The following is a 19,285-nucleotide window of genomic DNA, read 5'->3' on the forward strand; positions in this document are numbered from 1 at the left end:
TTTTCTTTATTCATCTTTGTCCTCGTCCTCCTCCTCCTCTTCTTCCTCGTTTTTTTTTTTTTGTTTTTTTACATATACAACTCTCAACAGACAGCAAGTGGCCATGACTGTCTCCATAATGTGTCTACTTGTCAACATTTAGCTGTTGAACTGACATTTTAAATGTATGTTTACAAATGGAAGATATTACTATGTAGATGTGAGGGTGTGTATTCATTGAAATGGGCCATAAAATACTGTAGAAGGAATGACAATGGCCACAACTACACAGTGTGCTGATCATAACAGAAAACACTGAGCATATAGGATGCCATACAGAAAGGCTTGTACAACCACTTTTACATTAGCAGTCTTTGGTAATAAAAAAGACAACTAGTATTTGGATTTTCTCAAATGTTCACATTTAGAATAGTTTCCATTATTTATAGACAAAATAATAGTTTTTTCAGTTTGCTGATGCTATTTCATGTTACAGGCACACCATGCCATTTTATGAGAATACAATAAGACTCAAAGTGAAAGAGTGTGTCATAAATTTGCCATAAGCTAACAACTAGCAGTCCTCTCAGAAGGCTTTTCAATCAGCCAGAAGATTTGATTTTAACGGTCTTCAAAGAGCAAGAACAGACATACAGCTGAAATCGGAAGTTTACATACACTTAGGTTGAAATCATTAAAACTCGTTTTTCAACCACTCCACAAATGTCTTGTTAACAAACTATAGTTTTGGCAAGTCGGTTAGGACATCTATTTTGTGCTTGACACAAGTAATTTTTCCAACAATTGTTTACAGACAAATTATTTCACTTATAATTCACTGTATCACAATTCCAGTGGGTCAGAAGTTTACATACACTAAGTTGACTGTGCCTTTAAACAGCTTGGAAAATTCCAGAAAATGGTGCCATGGCTTTAGAAGCTTCTGATATGCTAATTGACATAATTTGAGTCAATTGGAGGTGTACCTGTGGATGTATTTCAAGGCCTACCTTCAAACTCAGTGCCTCTTTGCTTGACATCATGGGAAAATCAAAAGGAAATCAGTCAAGACCTCAGAATTTTTTTTTTAGACTTCCACAAGTCTGGTTCATCCTTGGGAGCAATTTCCAAACCCCTGAAGATATCATCTGTACAAACAATAGTACGCAAGTATAAACACCATTGGACCACTCAGCCGTCATACCGCTCAGGAAGGAGACGCGTTCTGTCTCTTAGAGATGAATGTACTTTGGTGCGAAAAGTGCAAATCAATCCCAGAGCAACAGCAAAGGACCTTGTGAAGATGCTGGAGGAAACAGGTACAACAATATCTATATCCACAGTAAATCGAGTCCTATATCGACATAACCTGAAAGGCCGCTCAGCAAGGAAGAAGACACTGCTTCAAAACCGCCATAAAAAAAAAGCCAGACTACGGTTTGCAACTGAACATAGGGACAAAGATCATACTTCATGGAGAAATGTCCTCTGAAACAAAAATAGAACTGTTTGGCCATTATGACCATCGTTATGTTTGGAGGAAAAAGGGGAGGCTTGCAAGCCGAAGAACACCATCCCAACCGTGGAGCACGGGGGTGGCAGCATCATGTTGTGGGGGTGCTTTGCTGCAGGAGGGACTGGTGCACTTCACAATATAGATGGCATCATGAGGTAGGAAAATGATGTGGATATATTGAAGCAACATCTCAAGGAAGTAAAAGCTTGGTCGCAAATTGGGGTTCCAAATGGACAATGACCCCAAGCATACTTCCAAAGTTGTGGCAAAACGGCTTAAGGACATCAAAGTCAAGGTATTAGAGTGGCCATCACCAAAGTCCTGACCTCAATCCTATAGATAATTTGTGGGCAGAACTGAAAAAGCGTGTGCGAGCAAGGAGGCCTACAAACCTGATTCAGGTACACCAGCTCTGTCAGGAGGAATGGGCCAAAATTCACCCAACTTACTGTCGGAAGCTTGTGGAAGGCTACCTGAAACGTTTAACCCAAGTTAAACAATTTAAAGGCAATGCTACCAAATACTAAATGAGTGTATGTAAACGTCTGACCCACTGGGAATGTGATGAAAGAAATAAAATCTGAAATAAATCATTCTCTCTACTATTATTCTGACATTTCACATTCTTAAAGTGGTGAACCTAACTGACCTAAGACAGGGAATTTTTACTAGGATTAAATGTCAGGAATTGTGAAAAACTGAGTTTAAATGTATTTGGCTAAGGTGTAAACTTGTAAAAGATGTAAACTTCTGACTTCAACTGTATATATTCAGTACATGAAAGAGAAACTTCCAGTTGGTAGGCTGTAATAGCGTGAAGAGAGATCCAGCCTGCCTTTGGACTGGAGAGAGCGAGATCCAGCCTGCCTTTGGACTGGAGAGAGAGAGATCCAGCCTGCCTTTGGACTAGAGAGAGAGAGATCCGGCCTGCCTTTGGACTGGAGAGAGAATGGGAGAGTGAGAGAGAGAGAGAGAGAGAGAGAGAGAGAGAGAGAGAGAGAGAGAAATAAAAAACAGAGGTATAATCTATAACTGTAAGGTTGGTAATGAGAAAGGTGGGGGTACAGCAGTCTGTTCACTGTGATAAGATGGGGAACTTCCCTCAGGACTTAAACATCTCTGACCCAACAACAACAAAGGCAACAAATAGCTTTTTACCCCATCCATCTTTCTGTGCTCTGTCCTTCCCTTCCACGCTCTCTCTCTTTGTCTTGTCCCTCATTCTTTCCTAAATTCAGGTCCACACACAGCACCGCTGCCATGTAATCGGTTTCATCAGTGTTTCTATTAGCCAAAGAAGAATACATGGTAATTAAAAAGAGAGCGGCCAAGCGTAGCAGAGAGAGGTTTTACGGAGGCGCTCGTGTGGAAAAAGATAGAGAACGAGAGAGAGAGAGAGACAGAGAGAGAGAGAGAGAGAGAGAGAGAGAGAGAGAGAGAGAGAGAGAGAGAGACAGTGAAAGGGGGTCTTGAAGGAAGTCAGGAAATAAAAGGAAGAGAGTGAGGGTCACAGTGGTTTGGTCCTGCTCTCCAGTGTTCCGAGACAGAGTGCTCAGTGAATAGAAATTAGACTAAATGTCCTGTTTATGTGGTCAGTCACACAGCGCCACAATAAGGCCACATTTCACCATGACCAGACCCCAGTGTCCACTCCGTTTATTTAACCGTGCTTCTACACCTGCATTGCTTGCTGTTTGGGGTTTTAGGCTGGGTTTCTGTACAGCACTTTGAGATATCAGCTGATGTACGAAGGGCTATATAAATAAATTTGATTTGATTTGAACTAGGCAAGTCAGTTAAGAACAAATTCTTATTTACAACGACAGCCTACCCTGGCCAAACCCGGATGACGCTGGGCCAATTGTGCGCCGCCCTATGGGACTCCCAATCACGCCCGGATGTGATACAGCCTGGAATCAAACCAGGGACTGTAGTGATGCCTCTTCCACTGAGATGCAGTGCCTTAGACCGCTGCATGTACTGTGGTGATTTTTCAGAATGGGTACCTCAACACTGCTGGACCACGGCTATTGTTTCCCTGGACATGTCATGTGTTATAGAATCAGAATGGCGACATCAGAGATGTGGAACTCTTGAATAATGCTCCCCCACCACCCCCATTCCCAGCACCGTGGGACTGATTTGCATGATAGTTCCCATTCAATGCATTATAAAGTCTTTCGATGTACAAGCAGGGTTCACATTTCAGTCATGGTGTGATCCCCTATAATATGACTGGGCACTACTAACGATGTTACCATGTGCACCCTCATAAGTGTTCAAAAATATCATTGCTGGTCCAGTCCATCATTTTTTATAACTTACTCAGAAATCTATATTTATTTCAAACCCTTTCACAAGTGGCACCACCATAACACATTGGTGTTAAATCTGAGGGCAGCTCCATGAATCATCTATTTTCTGTTTATCTCCTCTCTACACAATGTTCATTTCATTCAGCTGTAGTTGCAGTAGTCAGTGGACCAGAGACTGAACTCCAATATATTTCCCGAAACACGCCGGCCGTACGTTCCGCTGCCAAGCTGTGCTAACATTCATTTCCTGCTGAAACAGCCACTGGCCTGCGAGAGCAAGTTTGCCCTGAGCCGAAATATCAATTATACTGTTCTCTCCCTAGCGGACAGAGTGTCTTTAATCTTCACACAACCAATCAAAATGTCTTCTGACTGGGTGGGAGAAATGTGGGGCTGAAGTAATGGGAGGGGAAGGAGCGTTTCAGCCACACAGTTAATATTGACACAGGGGGGTTGTGGATTGGTCTCCTGCTGCTGGAATGGGCTCGCTCTCTTTCTGCTCCCCCCTATTGCTCCGACCGTGGCATGGTAGCTGGCTGGCTGACTGGTCGGCTGGCTGGCTGGTCGGCTGGCTGGCTGGCTGGCATGTGAAGATGCTGTAATTTTCCGCCACAGTTCCCCTGCTGTTTGCTGCCTTTTTCTTGGCCGGGCACAGAGACAGAGACAGCGACAGAGGAGACAGAGACAGAGACAGAGACAGAGACAGAGACAGAGGAGACAGAGACAGAGGGGACAGAGACAGAGATAGAGACATAGACAGAGGGGACAGAGATAGAGACATAGACAGAGGGGACAGAGACAGAGACATAGACAGAGACAGGGATAGAGACAGAGATAGAGGGGACAGAGACAGAGACAGAGGGGACAGAGACAGAGATAGAGACAGAGACAGAGACGACAGAGACAGAGACAGAGACAGAGACAGAGATAGAGACAGAGACATAGACAGAGACAGAGACAGAGACAGAGGGGACAGAGACAGAGATAGAGACAGAGGGGACAGAGACAGAGACAGAGATAGAGACATAGACAGAGATAGAGACAGAGATAGAGGGGACAGAGACAGAGATAGAGACAGAGACAGAGGGGACAGAGACAGAGATAGAGACAGAGGGGACAGAGACAGAGACAGAGATAGAGACAGAGACATAGATAGAGACATAGACAGAGACAGAGATAGCGTTGAACAAGGCAAAGGCCCCGCCAGCACTCCTGCCTTCCTGCGATTATTAATGCAGCAGCAGCCACCGTGGCTGCCAGGTTAAACCAGCAATCAGCACTCTCTAAATAACATCATTCACAGCCTCTTTAAAGGGAGGCACTCAGACAGACACAGTCCCAGAGCTCCACACACAGTATATGTACCAGGAATGGAGGTACAGGGAGTAGCGCACATCAGAGACCTGTTCTAACTACTGACCCTGCTCAATATGCATCTCACTACCTCAAAACACCTCAATATGGACCTTTCAACCACTAGATCAGAGTCCCGGTCTTCTCACTGACCTGTTGACATGGTGTTAGGAGAGGCCCCTCACTCCTCCCCTCCTACACACTACCTATCATCACAACAGGACACCTCTCGCAACCTTTCTCATGCAGATATTGATCTTAGAATACCCAAGAACACCTTCATTTCATTATCGACTCCAATACTATTATAATTACCCCTCCACATACACATGGTCTCATGCACACACACCTGATTTTGCCCACTCTCTAAAACCAACTGAAACCTATTGGGAATGTGTATTTCAGTGGTAAGATTGAAAATCAATGAAAAGGAGGTTGGAGTGTAAACAGATTATTAACTCTGTGTATTGGGGCAAGATCACTGCATTACATACCTCTGTGATTCCCAATAGATGACCTGGAGCACAATAGATTTTTGTGCACTTGCTTCGCAGAAATCCTATCGTAATTTCAACCTGATCAATGATTTGCTCAAGCTGATCATGCTCTCAACCGACAGCCTTTGTGTTTGATGTACTGTTCACAATAAACAAAGAGGGACAGAGATGGCGAGAGAAAAAGAGAAATTGAGAGAAGAGATAGTGGCAGAGAGAGAAAGGGGAAGAGAGAAAAGACAAGAAGGGTGATTGCTTTCAGCTTTCAGGGTGAGAGAGTGTGTTTTCCTGGTTGGAGGGGGAGAGAATAGTCTCTCTAGATGGGAGGAAGAGGCCCTGCTCTGGCACTGATAAAGTGACTGAAGCCCACTACTTCCACAGTTTGACAATTCCAGCCGCAATCTTCTACTCTCTTTTCTTCTCTGTCCTCCTCTCTCTGCCAGACCCTGCTCTTTGCAGGCATAATAATGGTTGTCTCGGCACCCTTCCTGCCTGCTCCACACACTCCCCTGTAGTGCCAGGGCTCCACAATAGAAGTACATTTGAGGGGTACTTTCATTGTGGTGTAGCCCTGACAGCCTCTCATTAGACCAGGATAGAATTAAAAGGGCTCCTCATTCTTCTTCATCTTCCTCCTCTCCCCTCATTCTAATTTCCTCCTCATCTTCCTCCACCTTCTACTCCTCCTCCCTGCTCAGGTCTGACACAAGGAGGTGTCCCTGGAGCATGTATGGCAGAACCACTCGCCGATCGGCACCAGTCCATTATCACGGAGATCACGGAAATGCCTTCAAAATGTCCTCAGTACGTAGACCAGAAGCTCACACTGCATGTGCCGGGTTTCATTTGAACGTGTCAATATGTTCTGTTGGTTGTAAGAAAGCGGGCCAGGGCATAGTTGATATTGAATAGGCATGTTATGCATGATGTGGCTCTCTGACTACTGCTCCCTATCAAGGCTTTGACAGATTAGAACGTGTGTGTACAGTATATGGATTCAAGGCAAATAATGAGAAATGACTTTTAAATTGTAGCTTAGTCCGTTGACAAAAAAAAGGACCTGTCAATGTTGCTGGGTGGTGCAGAGAGAAAAGCGAGAGATTCAGGGATGACTTTGTTTTGGTTTATTGGTTATTACCATCATAATCATCTGTCCTCTTCCACTCTGCAGTCTGGGCACACCTCTCCGCCTGCCTCGTCTCTGTGTTAGACGGTGATTGCCTTGTATTTAAGGATGCTTCTGCGAGGCTCTGTTCCGACAAATGCTTTTCCAATACCACTCACAGCAGAGCACACCTCATTTAAATCTGTGAAAGGGATTTTGATTCCATCAGCAGAATGCTTTGAGGCGAGAGAAGGTGCAGGCCATTCTATAATGCGTCAGGGATGAGAAAAAGCACAAGAATATTCTTTCTCACCTACTATATACATACAGTATGCTGAAAGAGCTGCCTCTCTTCTCAGACAGTGTTGCTCATTTAATCCTTCTTTTATTCTTAACACAGACCCTCATTTAGCTTTACGGCTTCGCGGCATCATGAGGAAGTGTAAGCCATGTGCCGAGCAGCTTTCAAACACACTGTGAAACAAAAACATTGGACTGATCATAAGCTTTGATCTAAGAGTTATAGCAGAGACTCACTGTAGGATCTGTGTGTAGACTGTCATGTAACGTATGAAGTCTGCGGTTTATATTTTGTGGCTGTGGCTGTGTGTGTGTGTGTGTGTGTGTGTGTGTGTGTGTGCGTGTGTGTGTGTAGCTACGTGTTTCTGTTGTGGACCAACTGCTGATATCTTCACTTTTGCAGCTTGTTGACCTTCAACACTTATCAGTGCATATCTTTTGTCTAAGCAATTGCCAGCTTTTCAGTCCGAGAGGGATTGGATAATGCATCCAAATTAAAATCTTGTGTAAATCCCCACGCTTGATTGCTTGAGAGCCGCTGAGAGTTGTTCCAACCTTAATGCTGAAGGACTTCCTGTATCCCAAAGTCATTTTCTTTTTCATTCGTTTATGAACACTTCTTGTTTTCTGCCCAGGGACATCTAGCTTAACAATGAAATGAATTCCCCATCCTCTCAGTTGTGCTGCTATTTATAATAGTAAAATAAGATTGTCTGTATATACACTGAGTATACAAAACATTATGAACACATGCTCTTTCCATGACATACAGTAGACTGACCAGGTGAATCCAGGTGAAACCCTTATCAATGTCACTTGTTAAATCCACTTCAATCAGTGTAGATGAAAGGGAGGAGACAGGTTAAAGAAGGATGTTTAAGCCTTGAGACAATTGAGACATGGATTGTGTATGTGTGCCATTAAGAGGTGAATGGGCAAGACAACATATTTAAGTGCCTTTGAACGCGGTATGGTAATAGGTGCCAAATGCAACATTGCTGGGCTTGTCACGCTCAACAGTTTCCTGTGTGTATCAAGAATAGTCAACATGGACCAGCATCCCTGTGGAATGCTTTCGAATCCTTGTAGAGTCCATGCCCCAATGAATTGAGGCTGTTCTGAGGGCAAAAAGGAGGCTCCAACTCAATATTAGGAAGGTGTTCTTGATGTTTTGTACAATCAGTGTATCTCAGTTGAGGTAGAACTCATACATTTGGTTAAACTCTCAAATGGGTGAACACTTCATTGTTTACCTATATGGAAACAAGGGTCTAATGCTGTAATCATCCTCATAGTATTTGAGTTTGCTAGTCTCCACCCAATGAGCTACCTCCTCTGAGAGCCTAAACACCAAATCAGTGATGGTGGGGGTGCAAAGGCTACAGAGAAATCAAGAGTTGACTCCAGCAGCTGAGAGGGGTACAGGACAAGTGTCACAGGACGCCATACCGCAGAACTAACAATACTAATGGCACTTCTTTTACATTATGATAATTGCCAACACAAAATTGCCACCTAATTTTTCCCTGTTTCTAATTATTGAGCTCTCCAATGCTAGCAGGCACTGAGAGTAGCAGAACATTGGCAGCCAATTCAACTCCTGCAATTATGGTTCCATTGTAACGTGCTGCGGCTTTACAGAGGATTTGTGGGGCAGAGAATGATTGCTCTCCGATGCAATTAAAAACGGGACAAATCTGGTCTGGCCCTGTAAACGTGTCTCCACACGACGGGTCTTTTGAAGCTTACCGCATTTACACTCTGTAGTCTTTCTAGGGGTTGTGAAACATGTCCCAGAATATTTGGAAGAGGTCACACTGACAGACTCACCAAAGAACCTACTGAAGCAAATCCATTTGAGGATACACACTTGGAACACAGTCGACACGCACACACACCGTTTTCCATCCATAGATCCACACATTTGCATTTAGAGTTTCCAGAGTGTGGCATGCTGGGTAGGATTAGCCACCCTCCTCTCCTCTGCAGTGCGTAGCGTGTCGGAGGAAGCAGTGACCCGGTACGAATGTGCTCAGTAGGAAGTGGCAAAGCACCGGACTCGGGCACTATCGGGCCGTGGCCATCTGGAAACAGTGGCGGGAGAGTGTTTATGACTGAGGCAGCCCTCTGGGGAGACTAACGACACCCACAACCTGGGCTGCTACCTTGTCCTGTGCTGCTGCTGTAGACCAGCCATCAAAAGGATAACAACAAACAAGTCATTTTAATGGGAGATTATCTGTAGGGCTCTAATCAGTATCTCTGATGGTGCTTAGTGTTGTGTTAGGACATGCTGTTCTCTGTGACACTACTGCTCTTCATCTGTTTTTAGTTGTGTTGTTTTGTTTTTTTTAGCACCGGTACGTCTCTAAATGGAACTCCTGGTATTAGCTCGTAGTCGCTAGGAGCCATTCATTAGCTATTAACATTTGTTATACATGGCATGTTCATTTCCCTTCATTTAATTGATCAAACATTTCCAATAAAATCCATTAGTTGTAGCCTAGGGCTGGAGAGAACAGCATGTGTTTGTGCCTGTGTGTGTTTGCCATTAACAGGTAGACTCTGCCAATTACAGTTAGAGTCCATGGAGTTAATCAAACACAGTGCACAAATATACCGCAGAGCAGAGAAAAACAGCTCTCAACTCTTCACTCATCTCTTTAAATGTCACATTCAAAATGTCATGGATTAGGAAATGTTTTCTGGGATGACATGCTTGTTAGGAAATAACCTACAATGGCTTCAGAGAATGCATTTATGGGAAAAGAAAATGTTTCCTCATAGCTCCACAGAGATGGTACACTACATGGCCAAAAGTATGTGGACACCTACTCGTCAAACATCTCATTCCAAAATCATGGGCATTAACATTGACTTGGTCTCCCCTTTGCTGCTATAAACAGCCTCCACTCTTTTGGGAAAGCGTTCCACTAGATGTTGGAACATTGCTGCGGAGACTGGCTTCCATTCAACCACAAGAGCATTAGTGAGGTTGGTCACTGATGTTGGGCGATCAGACCTATATAGTGGCTTGCAAAAGTATTCACCCCCTTAGCATTTTTCCTATTTTGTTGCCTTACAACCTGGAATTAAAATAGATTTTTGGGGGGGTTGTATCATTTGATTTACACAACATGCCTACCACTTTGAAGATGCAAAATATTTTTTATTGTGAAACAAACAAAAAAATAAGACAAAAAAACAGAAAACTTGAGCATGCATAACTATTCACCCCCCCCAAAGTCAATACTTTGTAGAGCCATATTTTGAAGCAATTACAGCTGCAAGTCTCTTGGGGTATATCTCTATAAGCTTGGCACATCTAGCCACTGGGATTTTTGCCCATTCTTCAAGGCAAAAGTCATACCACAGATTCTCAATTGGATTGAGGTCTGGGCTTTGACTAGGCCATTCCAAGACATTTAAATGTTTCCCCTTAAACCACTCAAGTGTTGCTTTAGCAGTATGCTTAGGGTCATTGTCCTGCTGGAAGGTGAACCTCTGTCCCAGTCTCAAATCTCTGGAAGACTGAAACAGGTTTCCCTCAATAATTTCCCGGTATTTAGCGTCATCCATCATTCCTTCAATTCTGACCAGTTTCCCAGTCTCTGCCAATTAAAAACATCCCCACAGCATGATGCTGCCATCACCATGCTTCATTGTGTGGATGGGGTTCTCGGGGTGATGAGAGGTGTTGGGTTTGCACCAGACATAGCGTTTTCCTTGATGGCCAAATAGCTCAATTTTAGTCTTGTCTGACCAGAGTACCTTCTTCCATATGTTTGGGGAGTCTCCCACATGCCTTTTGGCGAACACCAAACATGTTTGCTTATTTTTTTCTGTCCACTCTTCCGTAAAGCCCAGCTCTGTGGAGTGTACGGCTTAAAGTGGTCGTATGGACAGATACTCCAATCTCTGTGGTGGAGCTTTGCAGCTCCTTCAGGGTTATCTTTGGTCTCTTTTTTCCTCTCTGATTAATGCCCTCCTTGCCTGGCCCGTGAGTTTTGGTGGGCGGCCCTCTCCTGGCAGGTTTGTTGTGGTGCCATATTCTTTCCTTTTTTAAATAATTTAATGGTGCTCCGTGGGATGTTCAAAGTTTCGGATATTTTTTTATAACCCAACCCTGATCTGTACTTCTCCACAACTTTGTCTCTGACCTGTTTGGCACGCTCATTGGTTTTCATAGTGCCACTTGCTTGGTGGTGCCCCTTGCATAGGGGTGTTGCAGACTCTGGGGCCTTTCAGAACAGGTGAATATATACTGAGATCATGTGACAGATCATGTGACAGTTAAATAAAGTCCACCCGTGTGCAATCAAACTAATTATGTGACTTCTGAAGGTAATTGGTTGCACCAGATCGTATTTAGGGGCTTCATAGCAAAGTGGGTGAATACATATTCACACACCATTTTTTATTTATTTTTTTAAACCTGACATTTTTTTCATTTCCCTTCACCAATTTGTACTATTTTGTGTATGTCCATTACATGAAATCCAAATAAAAATCAATTTAAATTACAGGTTGTAATGCAACAAAATAGGAAAAACACTAAGGGGGATGAATACTTTTGCAAGGCACTGTATATGTATATGATTATTTATTTATTTATTCGGGCAGGTAGCGTTCTCTTGGCAGCCGCCAAACACCAGATTCGCTAGATGGTGAAGTGTGATTCATCACTCCAGAGAACGCATTTCCACTGCTCCAGAGTCCAATGGTCGGCAAGCTTTACACCACTCTAGCTGACTCTTGGCATTGCGCATGCTGATCTTAGGCTTGATTGCGGCTGATCAGCCATGGAAACCCATTTCATGAACCTCCTGGCGAACAGTTGCTGTGCTGATGTTGCTTCCAGAGGCAGTTTGTACTCAGTAGTGAGTGTTGCAACCGAGAATAGACTATTTTTACCTGCTTCAGTACTTGTGTGGACTACCACTTTGTGGCTGAGCTGGTGTTGATAGTTTCCACTTCACAATAACAGCACTTACAGTTGACAGGGGCAGCTGTAGAACGGCAGAAATTTGACAAACTGACTTGTTGGAAAGGTGGCATCCTATGACAGTGCCACGCTGAAAGTTACTGAGCTCTTCAGTACGGGCCTTTCTACTGCCAATGTTTGTCTATGGAGATTGCATGGCTGGGTGCTCGATTTTAAACACCTGTCAGGGACGGGTGTGGCTGAAATAGCTAAATCAACTAATTTGAAGGGGTGTTTTGGCCATGTAGTGTATAACAGAGGACTTTCGAAGTCCATTCTCATAAATCAAGAGTTTCCCCGTCTGTTTTTCTGTGCTATGGTGTTTGTTCACTATCTCTCCTTCCTTTGTTCTATGTACTAAAACTTTCTTAATCCTTGCCTACACCCTCTTGGTGGCACTAGATCACCTTCCCTCTGTCAATTCTCTCTCTCTCTCTCTCTGAAAGTTTCCTGCCATCATGTGAGGCTCACATCTGCATTGCAGTGCCGAGGAGAAAGCAGTGGCTGCATGAGAGGAGTCGTTGTGCATGTAGAGAGAGAGAGGAAGAGGGAGAGAAGAGGAGAGATGGCGGGGAAGCAACATCATGGAGTCATGGGTGACACCTTGGTATTATTGCCATTTGACACACACTAACACATAGACCAATCAATCTCATCCTGAAGTGATGACAATACTGAGAGGGTCATGTACCCCTCCACCCCCACCTCCCTCAAAGTCTCTTATTAATGGCATCAGCATTTTTCCTGGTCTCTCTCTATTTACCTCCTGATGGCGGGACCCTGCTTCATTGTGTTCTGCCATGTTCCTGTAATTGCTGAAACGGCCTGCCTTATGCTGAGCATGCATGCATGCGTGTGTGTGTGTGTGTGTGTGTGTGTGTGTGTGTGTGTGTGTGTGTGTGTGTGTGTGTGTGTGTGTGTGTGTGTGTGTAGAGAACAACTCTGTGCCCCACCGGGGCCGGCTGGGAGTTTGTGGCGCAGAACGTCAGCAGAGCCGCGGGCGAGCTTCACACTGAGGGAAATGACAGCCTCCAGGCCACCATTGGTTGATGACCGTGAAACTCTTGCGGTTAACGTAAAGCGAGCGAGAGGCTGGCACAGCGAGGACTGTGAGGCTGTGTGCAGTTCTGCCAGCAACACAAGCCCCTCTCCAACTACTCTGCAGTACAGAAACAAAACAACAGAGTCCGTGTTACAATTCCTAACACCAGCAGCTATGCCATCCAAGGTAAGCAGAGAGGAGCTAGACAGAATGACTGCTATTTGTCACAGTCTTTAAGAATACATTGTTTTTGTGCGTGAATAAATGCTGGTATACATGCAGGAGAGAAGGAGAAACTATAGGTGGAGTAAAGAGAACAGTATTTGGGAGAGATAGAGTGCCTGCCTGCAGTCAGAGCAGAGGTGTCAGGAGAACAGATAAAGGTGTGAGTGTTTGGAGAGGTGTGGGAGCAGAGGGCAACCGTGGAGGAGGTGTGAGAGGGTGAGTGACCAAGCGTGAGCTGCTACTGCTCTCTCTGTCATTAAACACCACCACCGTTCTAAAAGCTCTCCTCTCTCGAAAAGGTACAAGTAGTCTGATGGAACTGTACCATGCTTAGTTATTTACAAAATAGAGGAGAGATCATTATTTTTCAAATGCACAGTGAAATGTGCTAAAAACAGGTTGTGAAGTGGGAGTGATTACTGGCAGCTTTTTATCATGTAGTTTAACCTCTGTGCACTTAAATCTCTCTCTCTCTCTCTCTCTCTCTCTCTCTCTCTCTCTCTCTCTCTCTCTCTCTCTCTCTCTCTCTCTCTCTCTCTCTCTCTCTCTCTCTCTCTCTCTCTCTCTCTCTCTCTCTCTCTCTCTCTCTCTCTCTCTCTCTCTCTCTCTCTCTCTCTCTCTCTCTCTCTCTCTCTCTCTCTCTCTCTCTCTCTCTCTCTCTCTCTCTCTCTCTCTCTCTCTCTCTCTCTCTCTCTCTCTCCACCAGATCTCCTTAGGCAGCTGTGCATCTCCTTATGACTGATGAGGGTAATTTCTCCCAAACAGCAGAATGATCACTTTGGTTTGGTCCCCCAACTCCCTCCTCCTTCTTCTTTATATCCGAGTAGAAAGAAGACAGAGACGTTTGCTGCTGTGGGTAGAATGGGTTCAGATGATGAATAGCTCTCCAGTCCCATGCATTTGAGATACGCACACATTGGCTATAATAAAGTGGTTGGTGAGAAAATAAACATAATTGTGCACAAACAAAAGAAATTGGCAAATGTGTTCTCAGTTTTCATTGGTGAAGAAATGTTGCTTCTCAATCATAGAAACTTGGACTTGAATACAACATTTAATACGGATTTAAATAACACCATGGCATGTGAAAACAGCAAACCTCCTTATTTTCTTTGATTTTCCTTTGGGGATCCAAAATAATACCCCCACCAATGTGATTTACCTTCATGGACTAGTCCCAGATATAGCGTGGTTCTTATTCCTAGTGTGTGCCCTCAGAGGAGTGATTGAAGAACAGTTAGGAGTTCTGTGCCTCTCTCCTAGCCTCATAGGTTCAGCCTCAGTGGGCTGTCTTTACCAATTTTCCCATCTGTCAGTCACAGGCCAAAACAAATCCACCTGTCTTCCAGGAGGCTGGGCTCAGAGACGCTGCAGCTGTCTGGGCCGGGACAGGAGAGTGTGACAGCGCCCTCCTCTGGTGATGGAGGGTCCATTAGTCTGCTTATTAGCCCACCTGTCACCACTACGACACCATCTCACCTGGAGGTGCCTCCAGCACACTAATGTGCAAACCTACCCTTGCCCCATCACAACAATACTTTGGTAATAGAAGTAATGGCTCTATGCTTCTGTGATCCACACGTCCTTGATCATCATGAGGTTGTTTCCAACCTGGTAACAACATAACAAATCATCCATGAGAGACATGCACCTCAGTGGACTCATGATTGCTTGAACAATGAAGCCATTAACACCACATTATGTAAATAATAATGGACAAAAACATCTAATAGGATAAAGGCTTAAGTACAGTGCAATATAATGCCGCTGACTTTAACTGGCTCTTTGAATGATGTTTTCAATTATAACCTTGCTAATGTAATTCATTGTTTCACAGCCGAAAATGCATTTTTAAAGCTTCACTGAGTCTCCATTTCAGAAATCAGGTTTAATCAGTCATGTACATTGAACACATGCACTGGAACGTCCTCTAAAGAGATTGACAAAGTTGCCCGGGATCTGTGCTCGCTACGGCTCTTAAAAGGGACATAACCCCCCTCCCCTCCATGACAGGTTTCTATTGTGGAGGGAAAGTGTTCATCTGATATTTGAAAGGCCTGTGCCTTTAAGAGGGCTGTCCCCCCCCCCTTTCCTAATGCTCCCCCCCCCAACCACACAGAGTAGACACTCCTCCTGCGAGCATTTGTGAGGCAGCTCCTGTCCCTTACGTCTCTTTGTGGGGAAACAGAGGGCACACTTTCTAGAGCATAACTGGAGACAGAGACACAGAGTTCCAGGCAGGACGCCCAGGGTTCCAGCCTACAGCCACCCCTGGCCCAGCCTTGCAGGGGACAGCTCCCCCAGAGCACCTTGGCCAAGAGGTTCACGAAAGGAGAAGAGATGCTAATCAACTGGACCGTCCCAGAAAGTGAGATGACATGAATGATATGAATCCAACTGATAAATGCTGGATCTGAACCCTAAGTGAGAAGGTGTATTGAGTGTGTTGTCTAAAGTAACCGTTTTCTCTTGAAAAGTTAGACTGAAGCATCGAAGTCTCCAGGTTACAAGGATAAAGGCTCATCGAGAGAAAACAAGAGAAAGGACACTTCAGCTGAGAATTTATGCATTTTCAAGTATTTTCTTTTTTTTTACATCTTGAATTGCCCCATTTGTATTCTCAATTCACCACCCAGCGTTTATCTTATTTTTTCAGCTGTCTGTAAAGCAGCATGAAAGACTCCATTGAAAGCACTTTCTGCGAGCCGGATAATATTCCTGTCTGAAGCCTTGTAACTTTCGCAGACGTCTACAGAAAAAACCTCTAACAAGAATAAGAAAACAATGCTCTGCTGGATCCCATATGAGTAAGGGTCTCTGACTGGACTTTTATGATTGGAGAAGATACAGGAGTGAAGAGATGTATTCCGGCTGTGGAGTTGGAGTGGCCAGCATTCAAAGACAGTATCAGGTCAGGGACTCTGTCAGACCATACACCGGACCTGGAGGGAATACACAGGTCCCAATGGAAACCGGTGTGATCCCAGCTAGGTGCCCAGTATATCAGGTTCAGCCTTACAGTGGGCAGCCCTCCTGCACTGTCAACAGTGTTTCCAACACACAGCCCACCCCAGTGCCTACACCTCTACCTCCACCTCCCGCTGCACTCAAATCGGGCCAGGGTGGGTTCAAGAAGGTGTGTCGCACAGAAGAGGACTGCCCGTGCCCCTTCCCAGGATTGGCCTCAGGAGTGCTTGAGATGCGTGTCAAGGAGGGCAGTAAGATCCGTAACCTCATGGGTTTTGCCATGGCTCGCATGCAGGGGGATGTCAGTGGTGTTGGGGTTAGTGGAGGCGGTGGCCTAAGGCAGGTTGTTTTCTCTGGGTCAGGTCGTGCCGTCACCAAGACCATCACATGCGCTGAGATCATGAAGAGAAAAGTGGGGTCTCTGCACCAGCTGACCAAGCTGCGCTACAAGGGTGTAAGGGAGGTGTGGGAGAGCCACGAAGGGGGGGCATCGGAGATGACCGTTCACAGGACCGTCCCCTCCATCAGCATCCTTTTGTCCAAAGACCCCCTGGACCCCCAGGAGCCCGGCTACCAGCCCCCTGAGACTCTCAGTGCTCTCTGGGAGGACAGAGACAGTGTGGATGCCCCACAGACAGCCAGCAAGAGACCTCTTGGTCTGTCCCCATACAGCAGTTTCCCTGAATCTAAGAGAGTGTGTCTGGGTCTGGATGAGGGGACTCTGGCTCTGTCCACCCCCCAGGCTAACTGACTGACTGAACTGGTATCAAACAGTTGAGTGGGAAGGATCAGAGGAGTTCATTCTGCACTGCCCTCCACTGAAGCACAGTGCTGAAACAATCAGAACATTCACTCAGACAGAACCGTGCTTTCTGAGGAGAACTGAGCACCCTGCCCACCCCATCCTCCAGAGGTCAGTCAAAACAGGACCTGAACGCTTGTCTCTGTAGATACAGCATTTATTGAACCCATTTCTCAGCACAATCAATCGTTGGCCTTTGTGCCCAGAGATACTTAATATCATCACACTGTATGTCACACTGTAAGAACTTAGACATGACAGCACACTTATCACATTTTAAAACATCAACACAACACAGAGCGACCAATCACCCAAGATCCCAGATTTCTGCTTTCAGTAGACTGACAATACCTTTTGAACATTGTAGTTCTGTTTTCCTAATTAATTACATCTGCAAATCTGTTCAAATGCACAAGGTAGGTCCACGGTATTGTAATGAATACACAGAATATCTACACTCCCCTATGTATTTATTTGGACAGGGAAGATAAATGTTTAATTTGGCTCTATACGCCAGCATTTCGGATTTGAGATCAAATCCAAAATGCGACAGTAGAGAATGTCACCTTTGATTTGAGGGTATTTTCATGCATATCTGTTTACCTGTTTAGAAATGAAAAGTACTTTATGTATCTAGTCCCCCATTTGAAGGTACTTATAGTGTATAAAATGTAGACTATTATTACACTGAGTGAATTTGTCCAAATACTTATGGCACCGTCAAATGGGGGGACAATATACATTAAGCGCATTCATTTCTAAACTATCTATAATATGGCAAATGTATCATGTTTTCAAATATCCAAACATTCAAATAAACTATATGCAGGAAAAGACTTTTTGTGTACTTCTATCCCTCAGCCCATAGTACTGTACAAAGTCCAGATTGAAAAGGAAAGCACAGCATGCTGATGTGTTGATAAGAGTAACGGGAGTGAAATTTGTCTAAGAGACTGATTTAATGACATGGCCCCTGATAAGACGCAGCTCCAGAACCAAGCAGCCTGACAGATGCTGGGGGCTGAAATACAGGGACAGATTATCATTAAGATTACGACACTACATTGCAGCACACTAGAGAAAAGGATCAAAACTAAGGTTGATATAAATTCACACAGTCAGTGTCCCTCCAGAATATGAAACCATAGCAGCAGACTCAACTCCATACCATTACTACAGCGCTAGGGTTCAAGTAGAGCAGTGGTTCCCAAACTTTTTTTTAGTCCGGTACAGTTTCAAACATTCAACCTCCAGCTGCGTACCCCCTCTAGCACCAGGGTCAGCACACTCTCAAATGTTGCCATCAATGTAAGTCTGCCACACACACACTATACAATACATTTATTAAACATAATAATGAGTGTGAGTTTTTGTCACAACCCGGCTCATGGGAAGTGACAAAGAGCTCTTATAGGACCAGGGCACAAATAATAACAAATAATAACATAATAATAATCAATCATTTTTCTCTTTATTTAGCCATCTTGTTCATCAAAAATTGTGAATAACACATTAACCACAGGTTAATGAGAAGAGTGTGCTTGAAAGGATGCACATAACTCTGCAATGTTGGGTTGCATTGGAGAGAGTCTCAGTCTTAAATCATTTTCCACACACAGTCTGTGCCTGTATTTAGTTGTCATGCTAGTGACGGCCAAGAATCCACTCTCACAAAGGTACATGGTTGCAAAGGGCATCAGTGTCTTAACAGCGTAATTTGCCAAGGCAGGATACTCTGAGCGCAGCCCAATCCAGAAATCTGGCAGTGGCTTCTGATTAAATTAAGTTCTCACAGAACCGCTTGTTGCAATTTCAATGAGGCTCTCTTGTTCAGATATCTGTAAGTGGACTGGAGGCAGGGCATGAAAGGGATAACGAATCCAGTTGTTTGTGTCATCTGTATTGGGAAAGAGTCCCTGTAATCCTAGATTCAGATCATTCAGGCGAGAAAAAACATCACCCAGGTAGGCCAGTCATGTGAGAAACTCGTCATCATACAAGCGGTCAGACAAGTGAAAATTATGGTCAGTAAAGAAAACTTTAAGCTCGTCTCTCAATTCAAACAAATGTGTCAATACAGTGCCTTGCGAAAGTATTCGGCCCCCTTGAACTTTGCGACCTTTTGCCACATTTCAGGCTTCAAACATAAAGATATAAAACTGTATTTTTTTGTGAAGAATCAACAACAAGTGGGACACAATCA

At 44.4% G+C, this 19,285-nt stretch overlaps 1 protein-coding gene across 1 annotated transcript; it reads left to right on the plus strand.

Annotated features, from left to right (window-relative positions):
- Nucleotides 1-13,232: 13,232 nt before the first annotated feature.
- LOC139385134 (ribonuclease P protein subunit p25-like) lies at nucleotides 13,233-17,916 on the plus strand. The gene is made up of 2 exons (XM_071130211.1): nucleotides 13,233-13,274; nucleotides 14,630-17,916. The coding sequence occupies exon 2, from the start codon at nucleotides 16,174-16,176 to the stop codon at nucleotides 17,029-17,031; it is 858 nt and encodes a 285-aa protein (XP_070986312.1). The 5' UTR covers nucleotides 13,233-13,274; nucleotides 14,630-16,173; the 3' UTR covers nucleotides 17,032-17,916.
- Nucleotides 17,917-19,285: the final 1,369 nt, after the last annotated feature.

The sequence above is a fragment of the Oncorhynchus clarkii genome, chromosome 26 (genome assembly GCF_045791955.1).
Source record: "Oncorhynchus clarkii lewisi isolate Uvic-CL-2024 chromosome 26, UVic_Ocla_1.0, whole genome shotgun sequence".
NCBI classification, from domain to species: domain Eukaryota; kingdom Metazoa; phylum Chordata; class Actinopteri; order Salmoniformes; family Salmonidae; genus Oncorhynchus; species Oncorhynchus clarkii.

What these genes read in the sequence shown, in the direction of transcription:
- LOC139385134 (XM_071130211.1), top strand. Translation starts at nt 16,174, where the DNA reads ATGTATTCCGGCTGTGGAGTTGGAGTGGCCAGCATTCAAAGACAGTAT.